The sequence below is a fragment of the Argentina anserina genome, chromosome 1 (genome assembly GCF_933775445.1).
Source record: "Argentina anserina chromosome 1, drPotAnse1.1, whole genome shotgun sequence".
Lineage (NCBI taxonomy): Eukaryota > Viridiplantae > Streptophyta > Magnoliopsida > Rosales > Rosaceae > Argentina > Argentina anserina.
In genome coordinates this window covers 16,784,244-16,797,285 of record NC_065872.1, presented here as the reverse complement: position 1 = coordinate 16,797,285, position 13,042 = coordinate 16,784,244, and the positions used below count along the sequence as shown (strand labels likewise).

Below are 13,042 nucleotides of genomic sequence, written 5' to 3'. Positions count from 1 at the left end.
AAATAAAGCAAAACGTGGGTTTAAGTGCATGTAAAGCAAATTGTGAGGGACAATGGGACACAAAGTTGGCATTACAATCTCTTCAAAGAAAAAAGTAGGCATTTCAAATAGGGTAATAACTTTGTAGATTCCTGATAGAAAAAAAATTCACCATCGGTACCCAAAATCTTGTGGTAATGTCAATGTAGTACCCAAACTCTGAGTTGTACCAATGTAGTACCTAAACTCGTTATTTGCTATTAATGAGGGGTCTGACGCCAATTTCCGTTACGACTTTGTTTGTTTGGTCACGTGCTCCACACATGATCACAAAAAAAAGGCAGGGGATACACCACAATAGAGAAGTTTAAATTAGATGTGGGTGTGCAGACCATCTCAAGGGCTAAAAGATGTGCAAAAAGGATGAATGAAGGGCATTATATTGAGCAGTACAATCAATTGGCTTCATATCAAAAGGAGTTGTTAATGAGCAATCCTAGATCCACTGTTGTGATCAAAATACAGATGGATGGACCAGTTAGAAGATTCTAGAGGATGTACATGTGCTTCAAAGCACAAGAAGATGGTTGGAATACTGGATGTAGACCCCTGATTTGTTTAGATGGCTGCCATATCAAAAGCCATCATCCTGGACAGTTTTTAACTGCAATTGGCATAGATGCAAACAATGGGATGTACCCTATTGCCTATGCACTTGTGGAAATAGAGGATCAAGCTACTTGGATCTGGTTTCTTGAGTACTTGAATGGTGATTTGGGTATAGAAAACAGCAAGAGGCTTGTGTTCATGTTAGACAAACAAAAATGAATAGAAAATGCTATTAAAGGTATATTTCTTCAAGTAAATTTCATTAATTTCAAGCTGAATTATTTTATGTATCACCATTAATTAATAGATTCTAACACAGATGTTGATATGAAACAACTTTGTATCCTTAGGCTGAACATATGAATTGTTTTAGGCATTTGTACAACAACTTCAAGGGTATGAATCCAGGAGAGGGACTGAAACAGTTAATGTGGAATGCAGCAAGAAGTAGTACTAAAACTTGGTATACGAAGCACACAGATGACTTGAAGATGTTGAGTCCTGATGCATTTAACTGGTTTCATGACAAACCTTCAAGGCATTGGAGTAGAACTATCTTTGTTGATGACTCAAAGTGTGATATTCTTCTCAACAACTTGTGTGAGTCCTTCAACCATGTCATCTTACCTTATAGGGATAAGCTTGTTCTTACCATGTTTGAGAAGTTGGATGGATATGATGGTGAGGAATGCAAACATTAGGGTATCTTGTGAGCAGTGGAAGGGAGTAGTTGGTCCTAGGATAAAGAAGATAATAGTTAAGACTGCAGAGAGAGAGTAACACGGTAAAGAGCACATAGGAGCACTGAGTACATCTACCAAGTTGCTGGAACATGGGAAAATGGCAGCAAACATGCAGTGGACTTGGGTCTTCATACATGTACTTGCAGAAGGTGGCAGCTTAGTGGCATACCTCGTGTACATGCCCTCTGCGCAATAAGATTCAAGAAACATGATCTTGATTTGTACTGTGATGATTACCTCATGGCTTATACGTATTTGCAGACATATACACCTGCCATAAGCCCCATTGCAGGGCAGGATGATTGGGAACAAGTTGACTTTCCAATTGCTCCTCCTTCATATAAGAAGCAAGTTGGTAGGCCAAAATTGAAGAGAACTAAGGAAGCTGGTGAGAAGAACAAGGACATGGCACCACCAGCTCCCATCCAGGGGAAATTGGGGTTGAAAACTGGTAAAACTAGTATTAAGATGACTTGTGGAATTTGTAAACAACAAGGACACAACAAAACTGGTTGTCCTACAACTAAGGCTAAAAAACTTGCATTAGTAAGTTCTTTTCACTCACCTACATTGATTCATTGCATTAGAGCTAAGGTTTGTTATTTATTTTTTCCAGTTAAATAATTTGATTTGTTATTGGAACAAGGAGAAGGACAATCTAGTGGAGCTAGCATAAAGAAGATAGTTAGAGCTAAAGTTTGTTATTTTGACTTAATTATAGAGTAATGAGATTGTTGTCTTGCAATTGTTGTGGAATTGAATATGTGATTTTTCTTTGGAATTTTGCACTAATTTAGGTTACCAGAGCTGCATCCCCATCTACAGCTGCTACTAATATCAAGGACCAAGTCATAAGGTCTGTGAAGGGTTGGTGTAAGAGAAAGGCAGCAGAGGGAGGTACTCTTGCTGAGTTTGCTACTGTTTCTTCCTCAACTCAAACTCAACATGCATGTAGCTACACAAGAAAGTCAAAACAATGTTGATTAGGAGTCCTAAAATGTGTAATTTATCCAACTAGGTCCCTTTTTTTTGTACTCTTAAACTTATGGTGTTTAATGACAATATTTAGTGTACTTTGAACTCAAAGTTGTTTTAATGACATCTCTTTTTGAATGCATACATGCAGTTCAATTTCCATCAATCTGTTTTTCTTCTTTGTATTTGTGTTAGTCAATCACAGTACACATACTTTTACATGGCTGATCAATGCAATACCCAGAAGATGGAAGGAAAATGATGTAAAAGAGATATAACAATTGGCGGGAAAATTTGATTTGGAACGCACATAGAATATGGTTATTTCAGTAAAAACCTTCTTTTTTTTTTTGTCATTTGCGGAGCAAGTGACCAAACAAACGAAGTCGTAACAGAAATTGGCGTCAAACCCCTCATTGATAGTAAATAACGAGTTTAGGTACTATATTGGTACAACTCAAAGTTTGGGTACTACATTAACCTTGCCACTAGTATTTGGGTACATATGGTGAAATTTTCTCTTCCTAATATGCATGTTCCATCTCAAACTGCAGCAAAACCGTATCAGAATATAAAATTATCGGAGTAATGCCGGATTACCTCATTTGAAATGCGGATATGGTTTGTAAATTAGTCAAGCCACTAAATATTGTTTGGTTCCAGTTTGGTTTGTGGAATGATAACCTTTGCCCTTGGGAAATAAAAATAGTTAAATGACACATATCCTAACTATATATTCCTCATCTTTCCAACTGGAAATATGATGGGATGTGCAATTTTCCATGTCAATGGAAAACGAAAATCTAAAGAATTGTTTTCATAAGATGCCCTAGTTTCAACCAGCCGTAAAACATAATTTCATTCTTCTTCCATTAGATTTCATAAGACAAAAGATAGAAGATCTTGCATTGTGGAAATTCCAATACCACCAATTTGCACCCTCACTAATCCATAAAAACAGTTGATATTCCCATATTGTTCTCATGGTGCACTTTGAAATATAACCTAGTTGACCCAGATAATAGAAAGACTTAACAAGATGAAAGTAAAATTATTCTGTTACTTAGGATAATGGTTGTCATCAACTAGTGTGCCAATAATCAAATTAGTGGGATTCTCATTCTTATTCCACCACATAGGCACACACTCAAACACTCAAACACACAAGTATCTCGTATTCCCTCCCATTGGCCTTCCAAAATTTGCTTTCTGTTTCCCTTTTAATTCTCAGTGGTCAGTGGACCCTTGGCACTAACACCATCACTCTATTCAACTATCTTCACCACTCATGATGCAAATCACATTATTTAACTCTTCTCTTCCTTCTTCATCTCTGTTATCTTGTTTCCTGATGGGTTGCACCATCCATGGCTGAAACTAGTAAGTTCTTGTCCTTTTCCATATCTATTCATATATATATATATATATATATATATATATATATATATATAATGATCCATTTGTTTTAAAATTGTAATAGTTTCTTATTTCATTTCTCCTTCTTGTTCTCTCTTCTGCTTTCTCTTTGGTCTTCCAGTGATCTGGGTACATATCTGCATGTAGTTAGAGTTGCTCCTTTTTGTTTTCATTCATCTCAGAAGGAGCGCTTTGAGCCCTGGGTTTTAAGAGTTTTTGATACTGTCATGTGCCCCCAGTGCAATTCTATTTGTATACTGATAATTTGACTGTAGCTTACTAGGGTATTCGAGTTCCAAATAAATAATTTGTTACTGTCATAGATAGTGATTAGTGAATGGCTTTTGATTGAACACCTGTGTGAATCTATTTTCATGTGAACACTTGATAGTTCTTATGACTCTTTTCACTTGAATACACTTTGATTGTTTGCTTAGCTGTGGCTGCTGAACCGATTGGCCTAGTTCGAATCAAATTAGCGCTAGGGTAAATGAGATTTAATTCTTGGACATTGAGAAGTATGATCAGTTGCAATAAATTAAAGTGGTATGCTTGGTTGAATAGGAAAGCAAAATTGTCGATGCCAATTGTGTAATACAATAGTAACAATACACAGCTTAAGTATACCAATTGGGTATCTTTGCAGTGGCAGGATTAGATAAACCTTGAGTCCAGTGCACAAAACATGTCATTCAATAGTTTGTACAGGTTGACCTCATTGAGAAACATGAGAGTTAAAGGTCATTGATGCGATAGGTAACACAATGTACTAAATCACCATAAGACCGGTGTCGAAAATTATGCTTGACATGAATGAACCTATATATGAAATTTAGTTCTTCAGAGATGGATGCTGTAATTGATCCCGAAACATAACCATGCTCCTTTTATAATATATTCATTCTGTAGCTAAGTAACCTCTAAAAAACGTGAATTTACCTTTATATTGTAGAAGTACTCATTTCCACCTCTATATGCTAGGATCTATTATGCTCTTAATGTGTGAATTTCTGTTTTATATGTAGTCTTGTGAGAAAGAGGCTACAGGTGCCCGTGTTATATCTATACTCCTCTGTATATAAAGATGCAAGACATGTCTGGAGCATCTTCAAGATGCCAACCTTTAAAGCCAATCATAACTTGGCTGTTGGTACTCATTTTTCTAACAAAAAGTTTTTCATCAACTGAGCCCGATGTCGAAGGTATGGGAGGGAACATATGTACATGTGCACTTGTTTTAGTGATAATTATTGCTGGTTTGCAAGATGACTTTATCAATGTTTTAGCACATAAGAACGAAGAACTGCAAAAATTATACAGAACAAATTGTGATTATGCAGGTGGCATCTAAGCATATAGAAGTTGATAAATGCCATGAAAGTGCACTCAAAATATAGAATGTGATTCAGGTCTTACGAATGTTGTAGCATATGCTAAACAATTGTGTTCTTCACTTCCGGTAATGTTCAGGTGAAGCATTACTCGATTTGCTCACAGCACTGAATGGTTCCAATGGACAAATTGATTGGAACAGTCATCTTGTGAGCCCATGTTTTAGCTGGTCTCATGTCACATGTAGAAATGGAAAAGTCATATCCCTGTAAGTGAATCTGATTGTTATGAAAATATAATTTCTATCCCCCTTTTATTACTACTGCATTCTTTGAGATGCCAGTCTCAGTGCATATGGCTTGTGTATTTACTCATTTGCAGGAGCCTGGCATCAAATGGATTTTCCGGAACACTTTCTCCTTCCATTGTCAAGCTCAAGTATTTGTCCATCCTGTAAGTAATAATCATAATGCATTAATATGCAGAGTTTGTAACTTTGTATGTTAGTATGAACTTGAGATAATATTGATCAAATGAAGCAACAGTATGGTTTTTAGATTTTCATTTCCAGAAATAAAAATGATATGACTCGAACAGTGGAGCCTTATATAATTGTATGCTGAATGTTTTTAAATAATTAGGAAAATGTAATATCTTGAAATTGTTTTCATATGCTATGCACAAGACATTCAGTTTCTGAAAGTTTGTGATATGCACCACATTTTGTATCAATTTCGTGTAGGAATCAAATTAGTCCTTTCCCTTAACATTATCCTGTGGTATAATGTAATATCATTATATGATGCTATGAGTAATCACATTGCATTGTTTTAAGAGTCATTATGTTCAGCTCAAGCTTCCGAACACAAATTATATCTGTGCAGCATCTGCTTCGATCTGCCTTTATTGTTCCTAAACAGAAACACCTATTAACAATCTCTGTTTGCATTGAATCTAAGAAAAAAATAATTTAGATTGAATTTTCAGCAATCAGTTCTCAATGGCCAAACTCACAGCCAGCTAGATGGTAACAAAGCCCAAACTCGGTTTATTTAAGGAACAAAGATTGCCTAATTACCCTAGACCAAAATCTATTTGTTGAAGTTAACTACCAATGGCCAAGGAAGAGTTGGCCCTATGGTTCACTCATTTTATACCATTGTTGGTGAATCTCTTGATTTTTACTTGCACCTCTGTTTACAATATACAACGTTATAGTCATCGATAAAGTAGAATAATACCTTAACAATAAGAATCCTTGTACTAACACCATCATTGATCACTCCTGTTAGTCCTGTAAGTTTTATTTATCAAGAATCTATTTTGTGCCCATAACCATGAGTTTGATAAACAATATTTTTCCTTTTTGTCAGGGACTTCCAGAATAATAGTCTTACGGGTCTGTTACCTGTTTATCTTGCCAACTTGACAAATCTTCAGAATCTGAACTTTGCAAATAATAACTTCAGAGGTCCTATACCCAATATCTGGGGTCAACTTTCCAATTTAAAGCATTTGTAAGATTGCATATTCCGTTCGTGTAAGAACAGTGATTTACTTCTTCATTCAAAGTGGTCAATGATGCTATTGTTTTATGTGTCTGAGAGATCCAACGATTTGTGTATCCACAATTCTTTTCTAATTAGAAAGCATTATCTTTGAAACAATTTCTGTTCACTTTCCTTCTACAGAAATGAAAAATTAATTATTTCCTGTGGTTCAGGGTATTGAGAGGTAATGACATCTCTGGTGATATTCCGGATTCACTTTCTAATATTACGGGTTTGACTGAATTGTGAGCAGTTCATATTCATGCTGTTCTTTGTCTGTTCTTCTTTCTTTAAGCACATATCCATTCAGCTTTCATGCTATGCCAAAATTTTCCGTTGTATAAATATTTGTGTATCAATTGACAGGGATCTTTCATCTAATGATCTAGCTGGAGAAATTCCAATGCAACTGTTCACGGTTCGGACTTTCAAGTAAACTTTATAACTTTATTCTCACTCTTTTCTCTTCTCCTGTATTGGAAGTTGTGATAATAAGGGAAATTGTTCGTGAATGTTCATTGTATCCACTTGGGTTAAATGGAGACCACGTAGATATAGCAGGCGTTACATTTAGGTTCTTATTATAGCAGGTTGTGTGCATTTGTTGTAGGGAGTGTTGCAGAAAACTGTCTTTCTGTAATCTTCTTCAAGTTTAAACTATACGAATTTTACTATATTTTCCTTTGCAGAATGTGGACCATTAGTCTTTAGACTACACACAATGGTCTAAATATCGTTTTTGGTATCGTATCGGTCGAGAGGTAAAACGATATATCGGGGGATATATCGGTTTTATCGGGGATATATCGGTTTTATCGGATTTGCTTATTTTCAATAAAATTTATAAAATTATACTTCAATATGTATCAAATAAACTAAAAAAACGGTACTAAGTAAACTAAAAATAAATAAATACTTGATTTAATGACAATTAAAGTACATAAACGACATCTAATAATAAAAATAGGCATTTAAGAATGATTATTTAGAATTGAAATTCATCATATATATTTAAACTATTTATAAAGTAAAAATATATATATGAAAAAATGAAAGAAAAAAATATTTTTTTCAAAAAAAAAAAGGAAATAAATATTAAAAAATTAAACAAAAATTGAGAAAATAATAAAAAATTCAAAATTTGACCGATATTTGACCGATATATCGGAGTTTGACCGATATTTGACCGATATATCAGGGTTTGACCGATATTTGACCGTTGACCGATATAGTCAACCGATATGGCGATATCGTATCGTTTTCTAAATATCGCCGATATATCCGATATTTAGAACACTGACTACACATGCCAGTTTGTACCTTGTCCCCCTTCTTAATTATAAAAGAAAAAGAAAATATGATTAGGGTGACCTTGTAAGGGAGTGGTGGTTGGATCAGAGGCAGCATGCTTATTATCTCAAATATAGAAGTTGATACACTAACAAACCACTAGGCGGGACGCACACCCACAAAAACTTACCGAGCCACCTGCAAAATTTGTTTTTATCTGATTAATTTGTACTTTTGTGTATTATAGTATATTTCTGCTTTGACTAGGTGTGTAAAGCAGTACAGAAGCAACTTCCAGTTGAGCATATTTGCAGAGTTTCTTTCACCTTTGTAGGACTGAACAAACCGGAGTTTATATCCAAAATTTTAACTTAGAGTTGAAAAAGTTTATCATGAAAGATAAATTCTAAAGAAAGAACTGGTCTTTAAAAGCCAATTGTTCAATTCTTCTTTGAGAGAATTAACTTCGTGTCTGCAACATAGAATAGTTCCCCTTACTCCATAAGCATGCATGTCTTTCAGAATTTGGATGTATCAAGAGCATGTTTTGAGATACTTGTATTCCGAATAGTGAATAAATTTTATAGTTCATATTTACCTTGACTTGAATTTAGAATGTCTCTTGAATAATTTTTATAGTTCCTATGTTAATTAACTAAGATGTTTTCTTGAACATATTTCAACATTCTACAATTTGCAAATTGTCAATATATGTCTAATGGTATGTTCATAACAGTCTGTCATTTCAGTTTTACAGGAACTCGTCTTACTTGTGGTTCTAGCCTGAAGCAGCCTTGTGCTTCTGGCTCTTCTCCTGGAGGTTTATTCTTTGTTCAAAAACACAGTGTCAGTGTATTCAGTTTTTGTTTATGTTACCAATGAAACCTCACTATTTAATTTTTTTGTAGTTTCAACAAAGAAATCAAAACTTGGAAGGGTTATAACCTTGGCAAGTTGTGGTGTGACAATACTTCTATTTATCGGGGCTATTTTCGGATGCCGATATTATCACATGCACAAACTGAAGCATGACGTGTTTGTTGATGTTGCAAGTAAGTTTTGCCATACATTTTACTTTCAGGATCATGTCTGTCTGTAATCTGTATAGCACATTGTCATGAAAATGTGTAGTTTAAATCATCTCAACCTATCTAAGTTCTTCTGATCAATCCCTCCCTTTCACAAAACTTGATTTTGGAGAAGAAATGGTAAATCAAATATCAATGCGGTGGCTCATAAAGATGGAAGTCCATATTTCTATTTGTGAAATTATAAGGCAGCACAATTTAGAAGTGTTGAAAATTTTATGAATGTAATCTCTTCTTTCTTTTTGCCTTCTTTTTCTAAAAAACAATTATAGGCGAAGATGACTGCAAACTCTCCTTTGGCCAATTGAGAAGATTTTCTTGGCGTGAAATTCAAAATGCCACTGATAATTTCAATGAGAGTAACATAATTGGGCATGGAGGCTTTGGAAGAGTTTACAGAGGTGTCCTCTCGGACAATGTTACAATCGCCGTGAAACGCCTTACGGACTATAATAGTCCTGGTGGAGAGGCTGCATTCATCAGAGAAGTACAACTTATTAGTGTTGCAGTCCACAGGAATCTTTTACGGTTGATTGGCTTTTGCACAACTTCATTTGAAAGGGTCCTGGTTTATCCATTCATGAAAAACCTGAGTGTTGCATATCGCCTGAGAGGTATGTTCCGGAAAGCATGGATCATTTTTACTAGTTTCCAAGTCAAGCTTGTCTATAAAGTATTAACCATGGCAATTAACAAATTAATGTAGTTTTGTAGTGTTGAACTTGCTATTTTAAGAAAGGGGAAGAATTTAGGATTTTTTTTGAACATATTTGTGAGTGTACTTTTTGGTTTCTTCTTTGTTGTTGTCTAGTGAAGCTGCTTCACTGAAAAATTAACCAGTTGTGTTGTATTTACTATAGTAAATCAACAGTTTCTTGATCCATTACGTCTTCTATTTGAAGTTATTATTTTTTTACTTGTAATCAGAAAATCTGCATAAACAATTTTAACCATTTGGACAGCCTCTGATCATCTTAATGCAATATCAATTAATGGAGCTCCCTCTGTTTTCCTCGGTTCTCAATATTCTACTTTTTATATATCAACTGCTCTTCTATTCTCAGTAGTCTACTCATGTCCTCAGTAGTCTACTTTCCCTGCCAACGTGGTGTTGTTGCTAACTCCTGTTTTCATTTTTGATATTATTATCATAGACAAAACAAAACAGTGCGATTTTCATGTCAACTGAATTTGCTACTGAATATTAATTATGAGATAAACAGCAGCTGCTTTTTTTTTCTTATGAAATGGCCATGCAAGGACACCATGAATACATGTGTATCTTCCTTCAAAGACTAATTTTAATATTGGAAGTTTGGAATGCCAGCTAATTTAACACTAATTTCCCGATATGTGTCAGATCTGAAACCAGGAGAGAAAGGCTTGGACTGGCCAACAAGGAAGCGTATCGCTTTTGGTGCAGCCAACGGCTTGGAGTATTTGCATGAGTATTGCAATCCTAAGATTATACACCGTGACTTGAAGGCTGCAAACATTCTTCTAGATGATGATTTCGAGCCTGTTCTTGGAGACTTTGGGCTAGCAAAGGAGGTTGATACAAAAGCAACACATGTTACTACTCAAGTGCGTGGTACCATGGGTCATATTGCCCCTGAATATCTGTCCACAGGAAAATCTTCAGAAAAGACTGATGTTTTTGGATACGGTATCACACTTCTCGAACTAGTCACTGGTCAGCGTGCAATTGATTTTGCTCGGCTTGAAGAAGAGGAGGATGTTCTTCTGCTTGACCATGTAAGATTTCTAGATTCCTTTTACCTTCCTGGATTATTGCAAGACTTTTAAGTGAATTAATGGTCAATGGCTTCCAAGTCTTTCAGCTATCGATAAATATATTAACGTAAAAGTTCTTTCTTCTTTTGTTTCCTTGATAAATGACATACAATTGGTCTTTCATTGCTAGAATACATGGGCTCCCGTTGTCTGGTGATATATATATATATATATATATATATATATATATATATATATATATATGTAATACAAACACACACACACACACACACACACAGAGTGGAGGAAACCTTTACATTTAGGCTTTGCAAGACCACTGATTGCCATGTTTGAACACATGTAAAATAGTACGTGCTCCAGAACTGTCTTTTCTATTTGGTATCTTAGAACCTTCATACATTTATATCCTGCAATTCGAAACAATTTGGGGCACCAATGCTACCATTGATAGTTTGGAAAGACAAAATTCAATCCCATATAATGTTCTCATTATTTCATTCTCCTATGTTTTTTTTTCTCATCCATAGTGTAATATCTGCTCTCCATCTGATGTGCTAAATGATGAGATTTTGGTACTGACAGATCAAGAAGCTACAGAGAGAAAATAGACTTGATGACATTGTGGATGGAAATATGAAAATCTATGATGAAAAAGAAGTTGGGACTGTCATTCAGGTTGCATTGCTCTGCACCCAAAGCTCACCTGAGGACCGCCCAACAATGGCAGAAGTGGTAAGATTGCTGCGGGGAGTAGATTTAGCAGAGAGATGGGCTGAATGGGAGCAGCTTGAAGATGTAAGAAGTCGTGAATTCTCGCTCTTGTCTCACCAGTTTGCATGGGCTGAGGAGTCTACACATGATCAAGCAGCAATACAGTTGTCCAAGGCAAGATAGCTATATAGTTGTCCAAGTGAAGATAGTTTTTTTCCTACATGCACTAACTAAAGATTAACCCAAATATCTATAGCATATCTCCATTACCAATTATAGTGTGCTAAGTATGTATGTTTGTGTATCTGTACCTATGAAAAAGATGAAAGAGGATGGAGTGAGAAATTTGTAACGTATATATAGCCAAACTGCCAGAGAATTACACTATGTATTACCTTATGGTTTGCATCTTGTCACATCTGTCTGGGTGGATATATATGCATGTGGTCTTTGAGAATACTACTGTATGCTTTTCATCTAGATTTGAGTTGGATTAATATAAGGTGCTTATACAAGGTCCGGGCCTAGTGGCTATGTATGTATATATGTAATAACCTGATTTTTCATGAACGATTATTGGATTGATTTTAAATTTATAAAGTTGTGAAACTCAGTAAACGTGTTTGTGTCGCCTTGCGACGTCGGAAATCAAAAACGGAAACATTATCGTAACGTTTATTTAGGAAAACGTTTCCGTGACGTGAATATCGACTTTTATTCCGTCGCTCGAATTCGAAAACTTCATTCACGAAAGTTGTAGAGCTCGTCGATACGAGTCCGTGGACATGTCACGCGTTCGAATATAAATAGAGGATTAAGGTTGGAAGTTAGTTTCCGATTTTGGAAACGAATATAAATAGACATTTTTCAGATTAAGGTTTCCATTATTGGAAACCCCTCTCTCTCTCCTCTCACCCGCCCCCTATCTCTCTCTCTCCCCTAGCGATTATCTCTCTCCCTGACCCTCACCTCCCACGCCGGCGATCTCCCTCCACAGGCCACCGTGCTCGACACCGCCGGTGTCATCAAAACCGCACGGCCACGACGCAGCGACCGGTGGTAGTGACGACGCACCCCGAGCGGAGATCGAGAAGCGCAGACGGAGCTCGACCATGGGATCGCCGATTCTGACGTTGCCGGCATCGTAAGAGCTCGAAGCCACCACCACGAGCTCACCCTCCTCCTCCTCGACACGAATTGACCCACAGTGAGACTCTTTGAGCGGCGACGCCAGCGATCATCTCCTCTCGAATCCGAGACCTCGCGGCGGCGAGTGCGGCGGTCTCTGGTCGTTCTAGGGAGCCACCTAGGTAAGGTTGAATTCAATTCGATGATTGTGATGTTTGTGATTGATTTTTGGGGTTGTTTGAGGAGGATTTGGGGAGAATCAGAGGAGGTGGTGTAGGGGTGAACACTGCTGCCTTAGACGGCGCATGTGAGTGCGTGGAGTGGCCTAGAGGCGGCATGAGGCCGTGGGAAGGGCGGAGGAAGGAAGAGTAGAGGATTTGGGGCGGCAGTGGCGTGCTACGCGCCGGCTTTAGGCTTGGCGCGTGGGCCCCATGCGCTGCCATAGTGAGTGGCGCGTGAGCGCCAC

The 13,042-nt window shown here is 36.7% G+C and overlaps 1 protein-coding gene across 1 annotated transcript; it reads left to right on the top strand.

The window, feature by feature from the left end:
* The first annotated feature begins 3,563 nt into the window (after nt 1-3,563).
* On the top strand, nt 3,564-11,847 carry LOC126784835 (probable LRR receptor-like serine/threonine-protein kinase At5g63710). Its single transcript, XM_050510350.1, has 12 exons — nt 3,564-3,686; nt 4,748-4,924; nt 5,193-5,322; nt 5,436-5,507; nt 6,428-6,571; nt 6,778-6,849; nt 6,971-7,036; nt 8,644-8,714; nt 8,803-8,946; nt 9,255-9,596; nt 10,343-10,737; nt 11,320-11,847. The coding sequence occupies exons 2-12, from the start codon at nt 4,807-4,809 to the stop codon at nt 11,629-11,631; spliced, it is 1,866 nt and encodes a 621-aa protein (XP_050366307.1). The 5' UTR covers nt 3,564-3,686; nt 4,748-4,806; the 3' UTR covers nt 11,632-11,847.
* The last annotated feature ends 1,195 nt before the right edge of the window (nt 11,848-13,042 follow it).

What these genes read in the sequence shown, in the direction of transcription:
- LOC126784835 (XM_050510350.1), top strand. Translation starts at nt 4,807, where the DNA reads ATGCAAGACATGTCTGGAGCATCTTCAAGATGCCAACCTTTAAAGCCA. An exon ending in AATGGAAAAGTCATATCCCT is followed by an intron (nt 5,323 to 5,435) that starts GTAAGTGAATCT and finishes ACTCATTTGCAG; the next exon opens with GAGCCTGGCATCAAATGGAT. An exon ending in TTCACGGTTCGGACTTTCAA is followed by an intron (nt 7,037 to 8,643) that starts GTAAACTTTATA and finishes CTGTCATTTCAG; the next exon opens with TTTTACAGGAACTCGTCTTA.